The 15,033-nt window shown below is 30.2% G+C and overlaps 1 protein-coding gene across 2 annotated transcripts in view; it reads left to right on the top strand.

The window, feature by feature from the left end:
* The first annotated feature begins 1,856 nt into the window (after positions 1-1,856).
* LOC143066431 (uncharacterized) overlaps positions 1,857-15,033 on the top strand; it is a 28,595-nt gene continuing 15,418 nt past the window's right edge. Inside the window, exons 1-3 of one of the 2 annotated variants that reach the window (XM_076239361.1) lie at positions 1,857-2,121; positions 3,892-4,014; positions 13,931-14,780. In XM_076239361.1, the coding sequence (XP_076095476.1) occupies positions 13,946-14,780 (835 nt within the window). In that variant the 5' untranslated portion in view covers positions 1,857-2,121; positions 3,892-4,014; positions 13,931-13,945. The other variant, XM_076239360.1, reaches the window with a different exon arrangement.

Below are 15,033 nucleotides of genomic sequence, written 5' to 3'. Positions count from 1 at the left end.
AGCAAATTATTAACCTATTATGCAATCATCAAATATTTTATTGGAGTAATATAACTCCTAGTGTGCTGGTTTAATGCTATCACAAATGGAAAACAGAATACCTATGGGTTTTAAAGGTTTTTTTCAAAGTTATTATTTTCACGTAGCAGATCTAAAAATCAGTTTTATTAATCAAATGACGAAAGTGATTTATCACAGAACTGGCATAACAAAATCCTCGGAGGACAAACATTTTGTTTTGAAAATAACGAATATCAATTTAATTGGTAAAACGTTTATTATTTTCTGAATTTAATGAATACAAATAGGATCTTTAAATATCGAATGTCAGGATTAAACATACACAGGGTAATCAATCATATTCCTTGAATCGAGATGACACATATTTTAGCACGTAGAGGTATTTTCAATGAGCTGTGAGGAACAGATTGCATAAAAAGAATCCATTGGGATACAAAAGGGGAACAAATAAAAAGAGTGAATTAAACATCTGAAGTTGAAGAAAAAAAATAACACTATGACGAAAGAAAAGATGAACAAACCAAGTTCTCAAAACACAAATAAGACGCGTAACACGCGTGACATCCATCGAGTAACTCCTGTATACACATATTTAAGGATCATTTGGAGGATGTGCAATAAAAGAGAGGAGAAAGATACTAAAGGGACATCAAACACAAAAAAAGTTGAAAATAAACTGACAACGCTATGGCCGAAAAAGAAAAATGCCAACAAACAAACAAGAGTACACGAAACACATCAAGAGCAACTATTTAATCACCATCGAATAAAATTCCATTTAACTCATTGATAATTCTACATGTTTTGTTTTCGATTTGTTCTTAAACAACAGTATTAAAAAATCAATCCGAGAGAACAAGACAACATCAGGTGACGTTTTGTTGACATTATAGAAGTTGCTCGTTGCAACACGAATTTATGAGATTTTAACCATGTATGATCACTATATTTTCAACAACACAAATTACCTACCTAAAAATTCAAGTAAACAAAGACTGTCATGTTGACCGTTTTATTTTTGTACTTATGTGCATGTGTTTTTTTTCTTTTACCATAAATTAATATCCGTATTTGTCATTCATTGATCCCACAGAGTAATTGTAAATAAGTATAGGATAACAACTGTCATATTCCTATTTTGATACAGACATTTTCTTATGTAGAAAATGGTGGATTAAACCTGGTTTGATAGCTAGCTAAACCTCTCACTTGTATGACAGTAACATGAAATAGACAATAGACAATAGACAATAGAAGAAAAGTTCTAAAAATATTTAATTTTAAGCCGACCAACCTTCACATGCTCTTTGAAAATTTTCAGTACTAATCGTAAAAGTCGATTAGGCTTGAATTTGTTTCATTTCAGTTTGACCTTTATTTTTTTTATAAAACCTGATCTTTTCTAAAAATAACCAATCAGATAAGCCCATTGACTGAAGTTAGGAAAAGTAATAAATACAGCAACATCAAAGTTAAAAGGATAAAAAAAAACATTATTATGATGAATTTTCACCGTTAAAGTTAGAATCTCTTTATTCCAATAAAAATACATTACCAGAACGTATTAACAAAAGAATAACAACTTATAAGAAATGAAAGCTATATTCATAAATACATGCCTATAGTCATATGTTATGTTATTGAATAAGAATGTAAAAGTACAAAGTAATCATTAAAACATGTCTAATATTTCTTACAAAACACACAAACGCATAGTAACCCCATTTGGTATCATTATCGTATTTCGGAGTAACAAATAATCATTTTAGAAATCTTTGTTTGAGAACTTTCTGGTTGCGAAGAGAAACATAGATGTTCCATTTCAGTTTGGCATTTCAAAAATGACACAAGTATTTTCGTTCATTGAAAAGTTCATTATATGTTAGCTACGACTAACTTATGCTTAGCCTACCAATAACAGGAACGGAGAGTCTTTCATGCTTACAGATATTGGCTTTATTGAAAAACTAGCTTTAAGTGCTTGTATTGTAGCGATGATGCTCTGTTATTAGTGAGAATTCCAATACAAAGATGTAATGAAGGAAAATTATTGGATTTATATTGTAAGTACATGACGGATTAATAGTGAAATGGACAATAGTAAGTCGAACCTTTTATTTGCTTCATATGGATAATTCAATTATATATTGATAATGACATAATTAACAAATTTTTGCCTACCTCAAATCTTACATCGAGTATATCTTTACGCTATTGTTGATGTATATCGTTAGTAAATGGTGGATGCTAGGGAAATACACATAAGTAAGTTAAACCTTTTATAGATAACTTGATTTTATTGTAAAAAATTTAGACATATTCAAAATCTATATAAATTTTCTGCGCCTTGCTTTTTTTTTTTTTTTTTTACAAAAATGATGCTTTTATTTTTTGATTTTATATAAACTTGACTGAAATGTCATTTTACCTTTTTCTCTACTGACTCGCAAAATATTTTCACAAACTTTCTTTTGTTTTCTATATTTTCTTAATGACGTTACCGTATGAATTTATCTCTATGTACAACAGACGATATTAGGTATAAGAGATTATTATTTCTGTATCGAATGAATATACTTTTGTTTGAATTAAGCAATTGTAGGCAGGTTCAAGACAAAATTATCATTTGGAGTTAAACACACAAACAATTTGTTCTGATATGATTTTTCAGCATTGTTTTTATTACTAATCTTTTGCTTTGAATAAAACAAGACGTGAAGCTGCCTTATATTTTACGTGACTATTCAATTTAATACGTATTCAAAAGTTACATAAACAAAATGCCATGGTATTCGGTGCAATAAAAACAATTATGTTTCTGACAGCTGTAGTATATCACATTGCAAAGACACATGTATAAGCAAACCAATAGTCCAAAACACATATTGAGGCACCTTGCGCAGATAATATGTCTTGTCTTGGACAGTGTCAGTGAGACGGTTGACGATTGCGATTGTTGTTAATATGCATTTCAATCAATCACTACTTATGAACACGTCAACTTTTAACATTTTATCAGTTAGATTTAGCGTCCCATACATTCAAAATTGACGAACTGAAATCTTTATTGTTAGGTTTGGTATCAACATTCAGTCACGAATGTTTGCGGAATATTTGCAAATGTTATTTTTGTTCATTTTATCTCTATCATTTTGGTGGTTTATTATTTATCAATGCAGTAAACAATTTTACGAACAAAGATCGGAAATTATAATAAAAAATCCGGGTTTGTTTTTGCTAAATCGAATTATTACTTATGAACAGCGGTATACTACTGTTGCCTTTGTAAAACATATATTACAACCTCCTTGTTTCTGCGACCATGCTCTTGATTTTTTGATTTGACAATTAAGTCGGTATACTATTATATGAGTTAACATCTGTATGTGATCACATTTTTAATATTTTTAAGCGTTAGAAATATAAAAATTATTTTCAATGGTCCAAAACTACTGAAATAAAAGACATCAACATAGCATCATAATTCCTTGATTTTTCGTTTTATAGGATATTTCACCGCACACCTCAAATAAATTTCAATATTTGAAAACCGTTTTTTTTTTTTTTGTATATAAATCTGTCTCTCTTTTGCAAAAAAGTGAAACCCTCACGGGTTAAAATGCAAACATAATATACAAAATTGACAAGAAACATAATACATGATAAATGTTTTAAACAAGTGAAGTTATAATTAATAATATATATATTTAATACTTTAAGTATATAAGATACGTCGTTTGTTTCAATGCTTGAAGTCATAAGTTCGAACTTGGTTTGAAAATCTAATATTTTTCACATTTAAATTTGTTTCTTTTAACAAGATATAGTGAAATTTGTTCCGAATACTACATATATTTTGATTAATTCCAGAGAGGCTTTAACTTTGTGACAGAGATTTGCCATGACGAAAACTTTAAAGACAAATTTGAATCAAGCGATACATTAGTCGACGCAGGATCTGGTTTTACAGACTGTGGAAAGAACCTATATTAGGTGAGGAATTATGCATGTTATTCTGTTATTGTTAAGAAGATATAGAAAAGGCTGATTTATTGTTTTTGTATTGCATTTATTGCAAGATAATTTAAATAGACTATTGAATTGTGAATAGCTTTTGTTCGTGACGATTTAATTTGACGACAATCCTTACTGGTTATACTTTTAATTGTCAAAGCGCTAAAGGAGAGGCGAAAGATACTAAAGAGACATCCAAACTAATAATTCGAAAATTTACTAAGAAGCCATTGCTAAAAATAACAAAAATGTGTCCAAATGTACCCGACTCGCACTAATTTTCTATGTTCAGTGGACCGCGAAATTGGGATATAAACTTTAATTTGACATTAAAATTATAAAGATCATATCATAGGGAATATGTGCACTAAGTTTAAAGTTGATTGGAATTCATCTTCATCAAAAACTACCTTGACCAAAAACTTTAACCGGAAGCGGGACAGACAGACGGACGGACGGACAAACGAACGGACGCACGAACGAACGAACGAACGCATAGACCAGAACACATAATGCCCCTCTACTATCGAAGGTGGGGCTTAAAACCCAACAAACAATATCACACAAAACACAACGTAGAAAATAACAGGCTAAGAAAAACTAACCCCACCCTAAAATTAGGGACACATGTTATTCATGTGTTTGTTATTGTAATACTTTGAAAGGCCAGTGCGACATGATATCGTCTTCACGCATTTTTTAATTTTATTTACTTTTTTTCAGAAAATATTTTTACAGCCTATGGATGGGTTTTAGCCATCTCACATTGTGCAGTGTACAATTTAATTTTTGTTCTGTCATTAAAAAAGGTGACATATTTGATTCTCCTATTTAAATTTAAATGAATTATAGAAGCAGTTTCTGCAAATAATCGTAATCTCGGTTTAACCAAGTAAAGTAAAATTCAAATACAATAGTTTTTAATATTTGTATTTTGATTTGTCAGATTTTGTTTTATTCATATTACTATGAGGTAGTACATACTGTCTAACAAGTGAGAGGTTTAGCTAAATATAAATACAAATTTAATCCACCATTTTCTACATAAAGAAATGTCTATACCAAGTCAGGAATATGACAGTCGTTTTCGATTCGGTTGATGTTGTGTTTTTTTTTCTTCGATTTTTCCATTTGATAAGGGACTTCTCGTTTTGAAGTGTCCTTGCAGTGCGGTATTTTTGAAATTTTAAATTTTTATGTATGGTTAGCTGTTAATACTGTTTTTTTTCGTAAAGAACACTTCCATTGATGTTGACGTTTCAGTTTCGTTTAATATTTAAACGCAAACTGAACAAAAGTCCTTTAAATAAATAAGTTGTATTCCCCCAAAAAAGTTCAATTATGTTCTTCATACTTAAATAGAAATAAAAAACAAACATCTTGTTAGAATAAAGAATAATAGATGGTATTAATCCCTTATACAAAATTTCTTAAATCAGTTAAAGTTAATGGAAAAATTCCAATGAATATTCCGATCGAATAGCTCAAATACTACAGGCACTTTCCAAATACATGACTCATTACACAAAACCTCCTACTAGTGCATAAATTAACAATTCTACATTGAAACTTGACATGATAAAGCCAACCTATTCGTCAAATTTGCAAATACAGAATAGTCGCTAAATAAGGAGAATATGTCTATCCATTTCAATCCTAGTATGTACGAGTCGTAGTTATTTGTTTCTGTTATTCTATAAGCTGGTATAAACATAATTTCGTCAACTTCATATTTTTCTTCGAAGTAGAAAGTTCCAGATGCCAAACTGTTAAAAAATTATTACTTCTAAATAACCCTTGTGTTAAACAGTGTAAAAGTGTGTATCCGTTCGTTTGATGTGTTTGACCTTTTGATTTTTCAAGATGATTAAGGACTTTTCTTTTTGAATTTTCCTCGGAGTTCAGTATTTTTGTGATGTTACTTTTTACTCATCTCTTAAAATAATTTACTTTTGAAAAAGTCAGTAATAATAAAATGTATTGGAAAGTCTACAGTCTCCAATTTTGGTTTCAATACGCACCAATCGTAACAGAAGTGAATATGGCGGAACTGTTTGTAGTATTGCATAATTTTGAAGACGGAAATTGTTATCAGCAAAAGTATTGTTACATTGATAAAGTCTTCGTCACCCTATTTTGTGACTGACATTCCAATTATTGCCGATAATCTCGTTTTTTCAAACAAGAGCACAAACCCTTTTCTCTTGAATTTAGTTTCTTATGTAAATGACTGTGTAACAGACACAACACAATTAACGAACAGCTGTTTCTAACAAATACAAATATAAATACATTTAGACATACAATTCAGTGCAAATAAAGAAAGAGTTAATGAGTGCAGTTACATATGACTTCTTATATTTAATTCAAAATATAATATAAGATAAACCAGTTTACAACTATAATAAAAGAAAAAAAAAGTAAACTGGCAAAAATATTGGAATATTGTTTGCGTATGACAAATACAAAATTATAACATAATATATTAAACGATTTAATGTTTAAAAGTTTTTTTTTCGATTGAACGAACACAAGAGGAGTGGAAAAAGAGATAAGACGGAAAAAATACCAAAAGAACATTCTTAGTAATCAGCTGAAAATAAAACTGACAACGCCATGGTTAAAAAAGACACAAAACAGTTTTCAAATAAAGTTTGTTAAAAAAAAAACCTTCCAAAAGATTTAAGGTGGTACCTAACACTACAGGGAGATAACTCTGTAATATCAGCTAAACGTTGTATTCACGTTGTATTGTTAAGGGAATATTAAGCTTCTCGTTGATCAAAACTAGTCTTTGTCAAACTGCTATGTAACCAGTGTATTTTTCTGATAAAATGGTTGGTTCAAATTTTTTGAAATTTTTATATTTTTGTCAAAGGGTTAAAGTAAATACTTTGTCAAAATTTTATGAAAATTAAACGAGCCAAATTAATTTTAGTAAAGGTGTTGGGTACCACCTTAAGACGAACCATATGAATATTAAATAACAAAGCCTATTTAATAATTTGCTGGTCTACAGTTTGTTTACGTTAAGACAAGTGTGTTCATACATGCATGATATATATGCTTACAAAAGCTCAGAGATATGTATACGTACAGGTGTTAAAGCGAACTTTTCTATAATAGCACCAGACACATACACATACTCAATTGATCAGCAACCCCCCTCACATAAATTCATATACGAAAATATAAGTAATATACATTTCTAGTGAACAAACGATTTATCTATCATTCGTATCAATCTACACTGTTTTTCTAATATCAAGTTTTCTATGCAAATCAAGAATTTCTTAAAATTTCAAAATATTTTATCGTTGTCTCGCATTCTCATGTATCAGTCGAAGTAAGTTCTAAATCAGAAAAAAATTGTGACCGTGTTCAGTAGACTAATAAAACAAACGAAACGACTATTGTTTCTTGATCTTTTCTAATTCCAAGAAAACCTTTTATATTCAAATCGATATCGTAAAAGATTTGAGTAATTGGTTTCCATTATATTGTTTGAAACTGATAATTCTATTATGTGACTTGCAATGACACACTAAAGATAAACTGATACGTAAGACACCAAAAAAAAAAAAACATAATTAGTCAAAAACGAAATCTGGTTGCTTATTCATATATTTATTGATCTAGTTATTAGTTCATAATAGATATTTCTCTCTAATGTAAGCACTTTACTAGTACTCGACTAATGCACCAAATCACCCACTTTTAGAGGTAACAATTTGCATTAGAAATTTACATGAACAGGCCTACATGTTCGTAAAAATGCAAATGGTAAGAAAAGTCATGTAAGTTGGGGAATATATATCAGGTCTATTCTTATAGCAATGCTTGATAATACTGTTTCCTTTAGTTCTTTCGTAAGCTGGTATTATTTTTTTGTCTACCGAAGAAATAGATTTCCATAGCCGTATTTCGCAAAACCTTTCACCATTTTGGGTCATCAAAGCTCTTCAACTTTGTTCTTTATTTGGCCATTTTAGCCTATTTCATTTGAAAGTCAATGAGTTGTCTTTTGTCTAAACGAAAGTGCGTCTGCCGTAAAATATTTTAAACCTGTCATTGATGATGAATTATTTTCTCGACTAGTTCTTTATCCACTAGGCGAAAAAATCAGATGCAAAACTTCTAAATAAACCTATTAGTGTTGCACTCCTATTATCCATATTTCTATATAACGTAATAACGTATGCATACCCTTGTTTTCAAAAGAGACACCAATAATAATATCCTTATTCTTATTGTCCATCTAAAAATGTATTCGAAAGTTTAAAGATCAGCACTTGCCTTCAGTCTCCAAAAAATGTTTATACTTAAATCAACCGAAATAGAAACATATCTGATAGATCTGTCATTTGTATTGCATAATATTCCACTAGGAAATCGGTATAAAAAGTATTATTAAACTCACAGCCTCATGAAGTGACTGACATTCCAATTATACTCGATAAACTATTTTTTTCAACAAGCACACACTCGTCTTTTTTAATGTCTAGTTTCGTATAGCCTTAACAGCTATAGCAGACCAAATACAATTACCGGACAGCTGGTAATAACAGATGCAAATATATAGATGTAGGTTCTAACTTCGAATTCGGTACAAATGAAGAAATAATTTCTGAGATTTTTTTTTACATAAAATAGTGTATGCTATTCTCTCATAAATAAAATCGACGATCTTTCAAATATAAAAAGATGCAAAAAATTATTTTACCAAATTGCTAATCTAATATTATTATATTATGTTTTTCGAATGCTTCGTATTGAAATATTAATGATATAGACAAATCTGGTAGTCACAAAACATCAAGTTTAAGGTCAATTGTTATGAGAAACACGTGCTTCCTTAACATTTTATTCACTATTTCCATTAAACGTTAAACGTTTAACGTTAAACCAATTCACAACCGTTACAAAAGAAAAATAAAGAAATACTAGTAATAAAATTCATTAAATGGTCTTTGAACCCAACAAATATAAAGCTGCAATATGAATGAATGAATGAATATTTCAATATTAAAGTGCAACCTGAATTATAGCAAACAATGACATAATATACAATCAATTTTCAGCCAGCCAAATAGGCTTATGATGCACTGTACAAATAAAATAAATAAATAAATATAGTTCAAATTTACACGCAAATTATAGCAAATAATAAAAAGCTATATTATAATATTAAACGAATCTATTTAAGCAATGTTCAAAAGAATTTCGATAGTTTGTTTTTTGGTGTAACATTATTTAATCTTAAAGCCTATCTGAGTAATTATTTTATGGTTTGTATTTCTGGTCAAAGTAAGTAAAACAAAACTATTCAAGGTAGACATGTTGATGAAAATTAGGAAACGAAGGGTCCAAATTTCGTACAATGGCCTAAAACTTCCTGCTATCACTTCATTTTTATATCTGGTGATAAGTTGTCTCTTTTGCAAACATACCATATCTCCTCATTTTTATAAAAATAATTTCTTGATCTTTCTAACTAATAGAAAACTTTTTTGTTCAAAGGGATATCATGACATATTTGAGTAATTGGTTTCCGTAGAATTGATTGAAGATGGTGAGTTGATTATGTGACACGCAGTGACACGCTGTAGACTGTAATCAACATATACTTTCTATTGATACAAAAAAAATAATTATAGGCCAAAACCTTCTTGCTTATTCTTATATGAAATAATTTATAATTAATTTGTTTATGCATATGAAAGATTTTTCTCTGTGAAGTATTGCTTTTCACCGAATAATTATATATTATGCCATCATTATTCCTAGTAAAACAGAAGCGAATGAAACCGAAGATGACTGGTAAAATGCATCATTCCTCTTTTATCTTGAGACATTAAGATAGAAAAAATTTTCTGGGCTAAATGGTGACGATGACAAGATTTAGTTATTTCGCATTCTACCAAAATAATAAAATTTATCCTTATAGGAGTTTGTTATTTTAATCTTAATCGAAAAAGTTTTTTTAACTCATTTTCGTCTTCATTATATTATCTTAAAACATATAACTGACAACGCCATTGTTAAAAAAAAGAAAAAGACCAACAGACAATAGTGCATAAATAAAGGTAACAGTAGTATACCGCTGTTCAAAACTCATAAATCTATGGACAAAAAACAAAATAGCATAAACATCACATAGTAAATTCAATTGAATTCATAATTTATTTTAACAAAATTTGCTGTAAATTTTTAAACACCATTCTTAATTGGTGTAAGTATCTTGCTCATTCATATCTCTTATTCTAAAGTCCAGTTTTATCATTAATTTGGGGTCTTTTATGTTTTGTATTTGACATATTTTGGCCACTAGCATTACAGAAGAGACATTTATTGTCGAAACATCCATGTGCTTCGATGAAAATGGTGTATGTAAAGATATTATTTAGAGAATGCATGTGTTTACCACAAAGATTTACCTTGATGACAACATTATAATATATTTGGTTCTATATTCTTTGTGAACAAAGCCTATTCTCACCGGAATTCATACTTTTAGTGCCATTCCTTTATAGTCTTCAGTTATCTAACATAATAGACTAGTTCAATCAAGGAAACATTTTCAAATTGTAATTATTGAACATTCCAATAGAAAGCATGTTCTTTAATTAAGACTGCACATTTAAGCATTAGTGTAATTACACAACGAAAATGTATTACTATGTAAAATACTAATCATGCATTCCCGGAAATAATTTCCATTACAATGTAAGCTGCAAGGTAGATTACAAATTAAAACTCGTAAAACATCGAAAGAAAATTACGAAACTAGTTTATTAAACGTACAATGAAAACCCATGTGTCCTTCTTTCAAAATGGGTAATGGAGAGCAAGGTATTCATGACTTGATAATATTCAAACTGTTTGCCGGGTCCGTGCAAAAAATTATTTGTAAATGTGAGGGGTGGTCTTAGTAATTAAAAACAAATATTTAAATTTCGAGTCAAATATCGGTCTGATGTGTTATTATCCATAGTTAAAGGAATCGTCTTATAAAACAGACTGAGTATATACCTATAAAAATAAGGAGATGTGGTATGATTGCAAATGAAACCAATCAATACAAAATGAAGTATACCGTATTTAAATCATGGGTTAAACTCAGTAATCAGGGAGGGTTTTAATAGTGTGATCTTTTAGTGAATCATAGATACTAGGATTGAAATTGTGTATTTGCGTCAGACGCGCATTTCGTCTACAGAAGACTCATTAGTGACAATCGATTTTTTTTTTAATAAACCAAAAAAAGTACGAAGTTAAAGAGCTTTGAGGACCACTCTAAAGGTTTTGTCAAATACAACTAAGGTAATATATTCCTAAGGTAGAAAGGCCTTAGTATTTAAATTTTCACTGAATTGGTCCTTTTAATTAAAAGTTCAATGATTTGTCGGACTCGGTAAAGTCGTCAAAGAAACTAAAGATCTGGATTGTTTCTACCACACTTGGACAATACTTTTGACATCAGTGACACATATGTGCAAAGAAAGTGAAGCACATCAGGATGAGGTCCGTAAATAATTTGAAGAGATGACTTTGAGTGAGAAAATCGTGACAGGAAAAGCATGCACCAAAATATCAAAATAATATATATTCCACAAACAGAATTGCTGAAATGATGCTACATAGAAATGAAAACGCAATTGGAAAACTGAAATTGTCCCTGTAATCGCAAATAATGGTTCTCAAACGATCATCTTTGTCCATTTCTGGACATAGACAAAACATATAAAAATATGAATCAGATCTAACTGTAACTGTGTATCCATTTTGTCACGTAAAATGGATTAGTATAAAAATATTCACAAAAAACTTCAAATTACAGTGAGGATACATTTTAGATCATAAAATATTACCAGGGCAAACACATTTGAGGAAATTCCAACTTCCGCCTACATGTATAAAAGTTGAGTTATTGGCTAATCAGAATCAATAACAATAGTAGAAGTCAGAGAATGGAAAGTCAGCCAAACACTGCAATAATAGTTATCAAAGGTACCAGGATTATAATTTAGTACGTCAGACGCGCGTTTCGTCTATATAAGACTCATCAGTGACGCTCATATCAAAATAGTTATAAAGCCAAACAAGTACAAAGTTGAAGAGCACTGAGGATCCAAAATTCCAAAAAGCAGTAAATACAATTAAAGAAGATTGATGACCTAATTGCCTTAATGGTTCTGATATTTTCTTTAATTATTATTAGTACAATAACCAGGCATATAATGCAGATTATAATTGATAGGTTTGGCTATTATTTGTATGGGTCCCTTTCGGTAATTAAGCTCTTCACGTGTTTTGGAACGTATACATACTTGGCTTTTATTTTATATTTGTCTTTGAGCATTCCTGATGAATGTAATTTGAGAACAGAGCAGCGGACAAGTCAAATTTATAGTGTTTTTCGTCTTTCTGGCAATTAAAACAAAAATTACTATCCATTACACATGCATTTATGTATTTAATTTGAAACTTAATTTAGCTTAGGTTTCAATTTGTTTGTCAAAGTTTTATAAGTATATATATACATTGAAGGAGATTTGAGTAAATGAAAAAAAAGAATAAAACCCACAAAATAATATCATATTAAAAAAGAGTTTTTCTAACTGGTAAACAGAATGCCTATTTATGATATATAGTAAACTTTCTGTCGCCCGAAGCTTGACCGAAGCTTGAAAACATTAACACTATATTTAAAAAGTTACTTCTACAAATCTAACGCCAACACCAAGCTATTTTTAAGAAAAGAAAAACAATTAAGATATTACCAATGACTGAGAATGTCAATGTATCTAAACTGGGACAGCCACATGAATATTTGGCGACATAAAAAAGAATTTATTATTCAATCCCTCCCCCCCCCCATCATCTTCGTGTGATTAAACTAGATATAGATTAACCTATGAATTACATCAATCGGCAAATAAATATCATAAATATATACAGGGAAATATGATTGATAGGATATGAAGCTTTGTAAAAACAGCGTACTTTAGATTCCTATCTCATAAATGTGTCGTGCCCCATGAAGACATGTCACCTTTTTCTGGCATACTATTTTCTTAAGTTATCTGAGGTCGGACTTTCAGTTTACTCCTAAGTGTTATGGACGGAATGCAGGGAATGACAATTGAAGTGTATTCCTTTTTATTTTGGGGATGACTGGGTATAGAAACAATAACCTCCCACTCGTAGCGTGCGTGATTAAGACGAGCATACTACAGACGAGCGTATTATAAAGACGAATGTACAATTGAATTAGTTCTCAAGGATAATTCTACAAATAAATGAATCCATAGTAGTTTAGTGCACAAGACCCTGAATGTATGTCCACATTGACCGAATTCTTATAATGGATCCAATTTGACATAAGCTGCATGACTTTCATAGGGATCTTTGTTTTAAAAAAATGTCCAGTATTATTTTTAAGTATTGATTGACACTGCGATTTTATATTTATAGAATATTTGCATCAATGAAAAAACAATTTGCATTCAGTAGTTACACAGGTCAGAATAAATGTATTTAATAGAATCTCACATTATCGCTTTAAATAGTGTATTCCTTGGGGTCTATATTTAAGCAGTTTTCTTCACTATAGGGAATAAACTACCGTACATTTCAGTGTCATTCTAAAATTGCACGGTTTAAATTATATATTTATAATGTCGGAACAAATAAACGTTAGTTGGAAATACTCAAAACAGTTATAAAGCTGGGCCAAGTCTGATTTTTCTTCGGGGTTAACCTCGTATACATACTATTCATATTCATAACAAATTTAATACCGTTGTTATCTGTTTATGGCCGTGTACTTGACACTTAATCTTGTTTCAGAAAAAACAACATGTACTTACTGAGTTTGTTTTATTTTTTTTAGAGCAATGGACCTGAAATGGAAGTGAAAGTTATCATGTCAAGAATAATTGATTTTAGTTTGTTCATATGCCTGACGATTTTCGTGTCTAATGTTTCGTTATTGAACGACACTGACGTTTATTTGTATCAGCTGTTGAATATTACAGATACAAATAGAACTGAACGAGGAGTGTTGTCACATGTAAGAAAATTGTCTACTGTATCTGATCGAAACGTGTCAAATGGGGAAAGTTTTTACGCCTCGAATACAACAGAAAATATATTCAAAACTGATGACTCAGACACAGAAAGAAATACCGATTACGTGAAAGAACCATTGAAAGATTTAGACAAATTTGATATGTTTAGGGATAAAAATAAATCAACTAATAATATAGGAAGAACTAATACAGAAACCCCAGTACACACCATGGCATCTTTGTCATTATCTGATTCTGAATCAAGAACCGAAACGATGATCCAGACGGAGAGAAATAATCAAATGAATTATACAGTTCCTCTAGGAACAGATACACGAAGTAATAGGTCTAAGGAACATTTTATAGTCAATCAAACAGATTTGATGACTACAATAAAGAATTTTCTTAAATCAAATTTTACTTCTGTTCGGACTTATACAGAAAGCACTGAACAGAAGCGAAACTTATCTGAATTTACAACATTATCTGAGGAACATTATCAAAATGTAACGAAAGTAATTACAATAAACAAAGAAGATACGACGCTAAATCTTAGTCAGATGGGAACTACTATTCACGAAGAAAGACACTCAACAGCTACAATGAAGTACTCTGTACATCAATCTCCAATCCGAGTACAGCATCACCATCCAATGCACCACTTAAGCTTAGGTTGGTAAATGTATTGCAATCTTGATATTTATTTATTATGCATAATCCCTTGAAACGGTTTGTTAGTTCACTTGTATTCAAATCAACTTGAAGGATGAAACTATAAATATTTGAAGCATCAAATATATTAGGCTTATAATTTTGTAACCAAGCGCGTGTTTCTTATAAATATGACACCCTAAAAACGATTCATTTAGAGGTTGACCAATTGATATTCGGGGGAGGGGAGGGGAGCAAGAAGGAGGACTTTTAA

This window comes from Mytilus galloprovincialis, chromosome 3 (genome assembly GCF_965363235.1).
Source record: "Mytilus galloprovincialis chromosome 3, xbMytGall1.hap1.1, whole genome shotgun sequence".
In the NCBI taxonomy this organism is placed as follows: Eukaryota; Metazoa; Mollusca; class Bivalvia; order Mytilida; family Mytilidae; genus Mytilus; species Mytilus galloprovincialis.
The sequence above is the reverse complement of the archived record's forward strand: the minus strand, read 5'-3'. Positions and strand labels throughout refer to the sequence as shown.